The sequence below is a fragment of the Mesitornis unicolor genome, unplaced genomic scaffold, assembly GCF_000695765.1.
Source record: "Mesitornis unicolor isolate BGI_N332 unplaced genomic scaffold, ASM69576v1 scaffold27706, whole genome shotgun sequence".
Lineage (NCBI taxonomy): Eukaryota > Metazoa > Chordata > Aves > Mesitornithiformes > Mesitornithidae > Mesitornis > Mesitornis unicolor.
In genome coordinates, this window is record NW_010193411.1 from 23,342 (window position 1) to 32,955 (window position 9,614).

General features: G+C 45.2%; 1 protein-coding gene across 1 annotated transcript in view; it reads left to right on the forward strand.

The window, feature by feature from the left end:
* RAP1A (RAP1A, member of RAS oncogene family) overlaps positions 1-8,655 on the forward strand; it is a 17,027-nt gene extending 8,372 nt beyond the window's left edge. The window contains exons 5-8 of the mRNA XM_010187454.1: positions 182-322; positions 4,600-4,743; positions 7,068-7,183; positions 7,927-8,655. Of these exons, the coding sequence (XP_010185756.1) occupies positions 182-322; positions 4,600-4,743; positions 7,068-7,154 (372 nt within the window). The 3' untranslated portion in view covers positions 7,155-7,183; positions 7,927-8,655. The remainder of the gene's footprint in view (positions 1-181; positions 323-4,599; positions 4,744-7,067; positions 7,184-7,926) is intronic.
* Positions 8,656-9,614: the final 959 nt, after the last annotated feature.

The window sequence follows — 9,614 nt, forward strand, 5'->3', positions numbered from 1 at the left end:
AGAGATGTGTGAATGCTTTTATTAAATTTGCGTGCTTCAGTGGATCTCTGTAAGGGGTAAAAACGTAGATGCGGGCTGTACGGTACTGCATTCTGGTCTCCATGACAATAAAAGTATTCCTTTGTAAATGGGCATTAGCCACATTCGCTAGCTAATTGCTTTGTAAAATATTTGATTGCAGGAACAATTCACAGCAATGAGAGATCTCTATATGAAGAATGGTCAAGGGTTTGCACTAGTATATTCTATAACAGCACAGTCCACGTTTAACGACTTACAGGACCTGCGGGAACAGATTTTACGGGTTAAGGACACTGAAGATGTAAGTAGAATGGTTTTTTCTTTTGCAAATAGTTAAACTGTGTTTGTGAGCAAACACAGAGGAATTTGAGAGTGGAACTTCTTCCTAAGAGTACTCTTTGCTGTATAGCAAAGTTCAGTGTTGAAGTCAGTTTCCGCAGCATTGTTTGTTATTGTCAGTGATGTTTTTTGAGGTCCAGCACTGGCTAACGGGCGTAGTGAAGCCATATTTTCACGTGTGCGGGAAGGCTAACAGTCTGCTGAAGTGGTGGGAGATGATGGAAACAGCAACGTTGTTTTTCTCCATTTAACTCCTTTCCAGTATCTGCATTTTCTTCTTTCACTGTGGTTTAGCAGTACTTGATTTCCCTCTAAGTTAAGGAAAAATAGTGGTAGTAGAACTCGCCAGTAATGATGCTCTTAGTGGATCTCCAGCTGTTTTACAATGCAGACTAACGTTGCATTTCCCACATGGAGACTAACATTGCATCTGAATGCGGGACTAGAACTTTTCCAGAGTTTGAGGTTATCATGTGAAGAAGAGCTCATCCTTTTCAGAAGGAAAGGAGGGTGTCTGGGGGCTGTGGCCGGGTCTGTCACTGCCGCAGTGCCCGTGTGTGGTATGGAGTCCAGCTCTGTGTGTGGCATGGATGGAGCAGCTCTCTGCAGACCTCCCTCGCTGCTTCTGAAGTCCCGACAGCTTTATTTGTTCCTTCAGTCATTTGACAGTCTGTGACCCAAAGGAGATCCCGCAGTTGCATGAATGAAATCATTAAAAGGCTCTGAAGGAGTTCGCTGGTGGTGCAAGGTTGTGATTTTGGTGGTTTGAATCCCTTGTTAAAATAAGGAAAAGTTTCATTGAGACAGTTTGCATTCAGTCTTGTTCGACAGAACTATTTACTGTATTTCCAGTTCAGGCCCCAACTTCTGTCAGTGTTGCTCCTTGGTGGGCTTTTAATTTCTAAACATGTGATGCAGGTGAAGTTGCCGGTGGCTTTTGCTGTGGTAGCCATGTGGCTGCAGAGACGTGTGGGAACCCTCTCTCTGTGCAGGCCGCCTCCAGAAGAAGCCGAGATTAATTTTCTCAAGGGTTTGCCCTGAGGAGTGTGGAAGAGATTGCCTGGTTTTTCACACTGACAGGTTCAAAGCAGCCACTGCCTTTGCTGCCGACCGCTCTGGGTTGTGTTGGCCGGGCCCTCATCTCCTCACAGCGCATGTGTGTGTCGATAAACAGGGCTGTGACACCTCTCTAGGCCAAATTTTACGCAAGCCTTGTGCATTGTATTCAAATTGCTGTGCAGGAAAATGCAGTTGGAGCAGAGCTCGCCGGGATGGTTGCAGAGCGCAACCTCAAGGCTGTGTCTTTCTCTTGGATCCTCGTTGTCCTGTAGCCCAATTCCTTGGTTCTGAATGGCTTTGGTTCCTCCTTGGTTGAACAAGCTGGACGTCTGGTTATGCAGAACCGGTTCTCCTTTAGGGTGGGATTACTGCAGAAATCCCTGGTAACAGGAGTGCTCCGTCCCCTCTGGGTCAGAGCTCACATCTCGCTCGCTGTGCTCGTGGAGGGGAATTGGCAGTGTGAGCTGGGCAAGGCCAGCACGACAGGGGCTGTTGCTTTTGGTTTTACTTCGGTGATTAGATTTAATTATTAATAAGCATTTATTTATTTTGGTTACTTGTTGAATCCAAGCTTGAGAACCTTTTGAACGTTGAAGCCATGTGCTGCAGTTAGGAAAATGTGCTCCTTCCTGTATTTAACTTCAGAATGTCTCTTTTAAAATCCTAATCCTTAAACTGTTAAACCATGTATCGCTAACAAATTTTAAATTCCAGCCTTCTACATGAAGTAGTAAATTACCAAGTGCGAGTTGTTCATCAAACTCCGGTTTTGGCTCTGTGATAAACAATGACTACCTTTTGAAATAACCTTTTACAGAGTTTCATGGCTTTCAAATTATACTGTTTACCCATCTAAGTATCAGTTTTTTCCTATTATTTCACATCTTGATATACTTGATTTTTTTGGTGAACATGTTCAAAACACCTTTTCATATTTTGATATGAGAAAATGTCTCTTGCCTACCCAGAAAACTGTAAGGAATGGGATTAAACTGATGTAAGTATCCTGTTGGTCTCCATGTGAAATAAGCTTTTCTGGATTTGCCTCATCTGTATTGTGACCTTAGGTTTCTGATGGAAGAAGTGAAATTTATTTCTGAAAAATAAAAATGTGATCATTTTTCTAATCAGTATGGCTGTGAGTTTTAAATACAGAAATTTATCTTGAGTGTCATTGAATCGGAAAGAGCCTACAAATATTACCACTGAAGTAGACTGAAACCATACAGTGTGTTGTAAGTCACCAAAGGAAGTGGATAATGATTTATTTTCCAGCTGGAAAGTGTTCATTTTCTGTGCAAAGAATTAAACGCTTCAGGAAGTGGAGCGGGTGCACACCCTGGATCAGCAGTTCTGTGGGGTTTCTGCTCCTGCACAGCGTAAGGGAAACAGGATGTGTCCTGCAGGTCCTGCCGTGCTCTCCTTTGGAAACCCACCTTGGCTCCGGCGCTGTCGTCCCCTCGGATCTGTGGGATGAGGCTTGTAAAAGAAAACTTCAAAATGTGAAAACTTTAAAACTTCAATGTGTAACCTGCAGTTCTCAGATGTAGAAAGTCCCTGAGGGGCTGTGGAAAAGCTGGGGCTGGAGCTGTGAGGCACTGGGCTGGGGGTCCCGGGTCCTGTGGGAGGGGAGGCAGCTGGGGCTGCGCCGTAATCCCATTGTCTTGGGGGTGTGGAAGTGGCACCACGGGTGGGTGGGTTTGGTGGTTGTGGAGGTTGTTTTGGGTGCTTTGGGTGTTGTTTACTTGTTTAACGTCTTTTCTGCCTATTTGTGCCATCTTGGTGGGCTGCAGCAGAGCCACAGAGAAAGCCTGCTGAAATTATAGATCAGGATGTTGTTTCTGAGATGTCTTGGTGCTGGTTTAATCTCTCTTTTTGCATGATTTCTTTCTCCTGAAAGAGTTTGAAGTTGGTATCTGAACATAACTGATGAGAGCAATCCTCCTCCTGCTGACACCAGTGCTTGCTCTGATACTTTGAGACAAACAGATTTACAACTTCAGGAGCACAGGCTGCACTTGGCTCCAGCAAATACAGGCACAGCCCCAGTGAGGGGGGCCTGAGCAGACCCCTCCTTTCTGTAGCCCCTCTGAGGTCTCTGGGCAGGCCCATGGACCCCTCCTTTCCATCCCACCTAATGCGAACACACCGGTAACGAGCAGTTACTTCAGCCAAGGTCGTTTTCCTACGGGATTAAATGTCTCTGGTTTTCTCTAGGAGATGTCACAAGCAATGTGGTTTCCTCAAGGCACTTTCCTCCTCGTGCAGGAGCGAGAAGGTGACTCACCCAGACACTGGGGAAAGCCACCAGCTTGAGGAGAGGGGCAGGTGCCCTTGCGTCGGTGGCTTGAACAAATGATTTGCTGTGTTTGTGTGTGTGGGATGGACCTTCTGAACGTGTATCAAATATTCGGTTAATGCTGCAGGAGAGTATTTATGGGAAGCCGTGTCCTTTCAGGAGCTGAGCTGCTGAGTGGTCACTAGTTGGAAATGTTAATTACTGAGCACAGTGTTTGTGTCTTTTGTAGTGAGCATCCTTTTTTGTGTATGCACGCAAAACGCGTTGGCAGTATGTTCCTGTGTTGTGATGAGAAAGGCAGGTGGTCTTGTATGGAAATATTCAGCTGCACAGGACTTTTCCTTTTTATTTCGTGTCCAGGGCAGTGCTTTTCAGAGGTGCTTCCATTTATTGTTGTGTGGCTTGACAACAGGTTGACAAGACAGGGCAAAGCAGCTGAAATGTATAACATGTGCTCTGTGTTCTGTTGCCTAAAATAGGTGAAGTTGGCAGGCAGTTTAGCCTGCTGTCACAGGAAAGTCCTGAAACGCATTTCAGGGTAAATTAAGTTTTTTACTAGAATGGTGTTGGATGTAGAGACCAGAAAATAAATCTTTACTAACTTCAGGCTGTGCTGAAATATTGCCACTGCGTTTGACGATGTCCTCCATGTGTTTAATTCTTGGTGAACGGGGCTGTGTGTCGTGTGGATTTTCTTCAGCCCTTTCCCAGCAAGCATCTCGGTTCCCATCCACTCTGAGCTCTGCTGACTCCTGAGTTTGGCTGGTTTTATACTGACTGTATTTCCCCCGTCCTCGCATGTCTTTGCAGGCTGTAGCGTTACTGTGTGTGTTGTACACTGACACTGATGCCTCTCCTGTTCTTGCTTGTCGCCAACCCAGGTACCAATGATTCTGGTGGGCAATAAATGTGACCTGGAGGAAGAGCGCGTAGTCGGCAAGGAGCAGGGTCAGAACTTAGCAAGACAGTGGTGTAACTGTGCCTTTCTAGAATCGTCTGCGAAGTCGAAAATCAACGTTAATGAGGTAACTACCCCTTGTCTTTCCTACATCAGCACAAATACCATGTTATACTAGCTTGAGGCCCTTCATCTGTTAATTGGGAAGATTCAGGATGATTCTGGAATATTAGCCAAAGGAGTCCTGTGATGCAGTGTATTTAGCTACTCCTTTCTGTTTGTTTTAAGGAGATCTGCTCCTTTTTTAAGGAGATCTGCTCCTCTGTAAAGGGCAGGTGGCTTCTCCAGGTAAGTGCTTTCTATGGCCTGTGTCAGAGGACAGGAATAGCAGAGGGTCCTGCGTACACCCACTTAACCAGATCACTCTTGGCTTAGATAAACTTTATCTGCCAAGTACACCTTTTCAAGATACCTGCTGCAGTGCCCACTTTACCAGATCACTCTTGGCTTAGATAAACTTTATCTGCCAAGTACACCTTTTCAAGATACCTGCTGCAGCTATTCAGAGCCTGGATTATGCCCCATTGTGTTACATGTCACGTTGTGTAGCGTTGGCTGTTGTTCTTGGAAGTATTTGCTTTTCACGTTCCTGCTATGTCTGGCTGCTCCAGCAGGCATCCCCTCGCAGTCCTCCGGTGAGGCACTGACAGACCCTGTCCCAGTGTGTGTCTGTTGAAGCAGTTCCCCATGTCTAAACGAGAAACACCTTCGCAATCCGTGTGCCTTGTGCGGCTGGGGGAGCTCTGCTCGACAGCAGGCACCAAGCTTTCACTCTGCTCTGAATTCTCTGACTGTGGCAGGGGGCAGGTTTCCAGCCACGAGAGCTAAAGGTGACCCCATTGGGCACAGCTCCTTGGTGCCAGGGACAGCCGGGGCTGTTCAGGGGCTGTGTGATACGCAGGAGCAGTGGGATCTTGGACCGGTCCCAGCGTTCATTTGGCAGCTGGAGGGACATGCACAGCGCTGCTGGGATTAGCCTGGCTGTAGTGTGTGCTAATCTAACCCAGTAAATATAGCTTAAATACAGCTCCATGGGCCAGACCTCTGCCAGGAGGGATTCGTGTGTGTGTGTACACCCATGGTTTGCAGTCAGTCATCCTCAGTGTGTGAATCCTGGGTCTCCGTGGCTCCCTGTCCTAGCTGCTGCCTCCAGTGAGGCTCAGATAATCATTAACTGGAAGATCAGTTTCTGGTCTTCTTGTGATCTTAATTTTCTGGTTTTCTGCCAGTTTGTATTGTCTGGTTATGAAAAGCATAGAAGCTGAGGAAATCAAAGAGAAGAAATGCCATGAATCAAGCAACTTGCACTGGTTATTTGTTTGTTCTGCTGGCTCGCAGACTGGGGAAGTGTTTGCATTATTCTGGGTTTTGGTTTTAGATTTCAGCTACTTTTGGACTTCCTAACTTTGTTAAAATCTGGACTAAAGGTTGATAAATTTTTGTGTGCCTTCAGAAATTCAGAGTCCTCCTGCACATCATAATCCCATTCAAATAACTTGGCTTTTCTTTAGAAAGGCTTAAATACTGAAAGCTGTTTTGCATCAACATAGAAGATGTCACTTATTAATTGGTTTCTCCTACGGCAACTAGTGCTTTTTCCTGTAGGTAATAGCTGGAAAAATCTGAAATTTCCAGTTGTTGCAGTTTGTTATGAAGTGTTCCTTTGTCTCCTGAATTTCCTTGGAATCAACAAGAATTTGTGAGCTGTTGGCCATGCCAGGAAGGAAGAAAGTAAACAAGGACAAGGGTGGAGCTTTCTGAAGGTTGAAATATTTCTCCTCAATGCTGTGACCCAACTCCAAGCATTTTTGCGAGGCTCATTTTGCTATAAATGGGTTGAGTATTGCTGGGAAAACAACTCACAGCAAAAGCGTTCACAAGAAACTCGACTCTGCAAGAGGCCCTGGAATTGTCCCCTTCTGGAAACGTCTGAGTTCAGGGCAGATGCTTTGCTTCTCCTTGCTGATTTACTGAATAAACTCAAAAGACTGGACCAGGCGAAAAGGTGAAGTGATGAGCAGCTTGAATCTGCTTGGCACAGAGAAAAATTACATCCTATGAATGAAGAGACTTTGGGTGGTGAAAGCCAAGGAACGGGGATGCCCTTCAGTGTCTGACACTTGCCAGCCCAGGGAGCACCAGGGAGAAAAGGATCCTTAAGGATATTATGGTTGTCTTTTAAAAACCTTCAGTCATTTCCCAGTTTTCTCCCACTTTTCCAAAGCAAGGGAATTGTTGCCTGAGAAGCAGGTAAAGGTAAATGCAGTTTAACTGCATTTGTAAGACTGCAGCCACCAGGAAAGAGCATCAGCTTGCCAACCTGCCTGACTTTTGACGCTTGCATAGTGTTTTATTGCTTTGGTTTCTTCAGTTTGCGTTTCTTATTTTCAGATCTTTTATGACCTGGTCAGACAGATAAACAGAAAAACACCAGTGGAAAAGAAGAAGCCTAAAAAGAAAACGTGTCTGCTGCTTTAGGCTCCCATGGCGCAGCAGCTCTGAGCCAGGTAAGCGGGGTCTGACCTCCACCTGCGGCTCAGGACCCTGAGCTGCTCCCAAATGTAGGGGACTGCATTTGCTGGACTTTAAAAAGTCAAGGTACTGACGGATCTGGCAGAGCAACATCTGCTGCTCCCCGGTTCCCCTTTCGCTGGGGTTGATGGGCACAGCCGAGCAGGAACTCCTGGAGCCGGGCAAGGCCTCCTTTGGCTCTTGCAGGTTCTCCTCCTGTCTCGTGGCACCGTGCTCTGAGCCACCACAGCTCTGTTCTGCTTCCTTTTCACTCTGCTGAAATTTGGTGGCACCTCTGACTTGTGTTGCTGTCGCAGCTGCTGAGCCCTGCGTGCTATGGGGACGATTGCAAATTGGGGGATTGGACTGGATGATCTTTTGAGGTCCCTTCCAATCCCTAACGTTCTGTGATTCTGTGAAATTGGTTTGGGTGGGACGTGGATTTCGATGGCACAGAGAGAAAAAGCTGCCCACAAAAATAATAATAAAAAAGAGAAATAAAAAAGCCGCCCCAAGGTTGGACGTGGCTATAAATGATCTTCCTGTGTATCTTGGCAGGGTGCTCTGTGTGCTCACAGCTGCTCTGGTGCACTCCTGAAAGAAAACAGCGTTTCTGTAGCTCCAGGTCTGGGACAGAAGTTGCCTGGGCTGTGGGCATGGCCGGGGTACCCCTCTTGGGATCCTTCACCCCTGGGGAGGATGAGGAGCTCCCCACATTGTCTCTCTTTGCCTTTTCCAGATTGCAGGAATGAAGAACTGTTGCCTAAATGGAAAGTGCCAGCATTCCCGACTTCAAAACCTTACGGAAATGACAGACATATCTGAAGAAGCTTCTCCTGTTTTTGTATACCATGAGAAGAATTTAGATCTTACGATGGTTTGCACACAGTCCCTGGAAAAAGAAACTGCTCTGTGTATATCTCTCGGAAATTTAAGACAATAGTAGTCCTCCTTTGCAATAGCAATTAACAGATGTGAAAATAAATATAATTGACTCTAGTGTATGATTATACAAAGGAGCATGGATGCATTTCAAATGTTAGATATTGCTACTATAATTAAAATTTCATATTGACCCTTTTATCATAATTTCTCCCCATCGAGCACTAAAAATGTTCCACTGTTATATTTTTTATCTATAACTATAGATATATATATATATTACCTGAAATTTCCCTTTGAACTCACTGCAACAAATAACTTTTTGAATCATTGACTTCATTTTATATTTAAAAGTTACGGAATATCATTATTTTCATTCTGCCATTATATTCTAATTAAAAATGTTTGTGCATAATGCTTTGGAAAAATGGGTCTTTTATAGGAAAAAACTGGGATAACTGATTTCTATGGCTTTAAAAGCAAAAATATATAATATACTAAACCAACTCTAATATTGCTTCTTGTGTTTTACTGTCACAGATTAAATTACAGCTTTTATGAATGATTAAATTTTAGTACATTTTCATTTTGTTTCTGTGTTTTTGTTATGGTTTCCAGGCTTTGGTTTTCATCCATGTTTTGTGAATTCCTCTCCCGCTCTGGTAGATGGAGTATTTGGTTATACCCAACACCACCCATCTGGCGTTACGCCGCCGTGATGTCTTCGTGCACCCTCCTTGCTGGATGTATTTAATCGTGCCACACACTGAAGTACAGGAGGCAGCGTTTCATTAGTTTTGTTTATTCTTTTGAATGTTTAAAGTTTGTGTTCTGCTGAAAATACTTCTCTGTACGATTATTTGGATATGTACAAATTTGGTTTGATGCTGTGGCAAGCTCTTTGACCATCATCATCATTGGTTTCCCCCGATGGCGTGCTCGAGGTCTCTGCAGTGCCGGACCGGAGCCCTGACCGTCCCCTGCTCAGCATCTCCACATGGGGCCGTGGCGCTGAAATTGGCTCTAAATATGATTTTAGCAACTCCATCATCTGCTTTATGTTGCCAGACAAAACCTGGCCTAACCTTGCTTGTTCTGCAGTCAGCTGAAGGGGCTTTTTGTTTCTGGTTTTTTTTTCCTTTAAATTCCTGTTGGCTTCATAAAGTTTAGCAGAGCAGGATGTGAAGAGACCCATGGCTGCTGCGCCTCGACCCTCTGTGTGTCTTCATGTAAAGGACGGGTGCTGGGGCCCTGTCCCACCCTGGTGATGCTGCTGCAGCGCTGGAGGATCTGCTCCTGCTTTGCTTCCCAGTAAGTGAGGAGAGAAATGTATCGTCACAGCGGAGAAAACCCAGGCCGGACTTTGTCCTGGTTGTTTACATGGGAAATTGAAATGTAATACCTGGTGAACAGTTGCTCCTGGACCTGTTGTTTAGTTTTATTGAAAACTGGGGTGGGGGCAAATTTCTACAAATAGGTTTTTCTAAAACTGTTTTGGATGCAGCTGTTGAATTACACAGAAATCCCAGTTTCTCAACGCAGCCC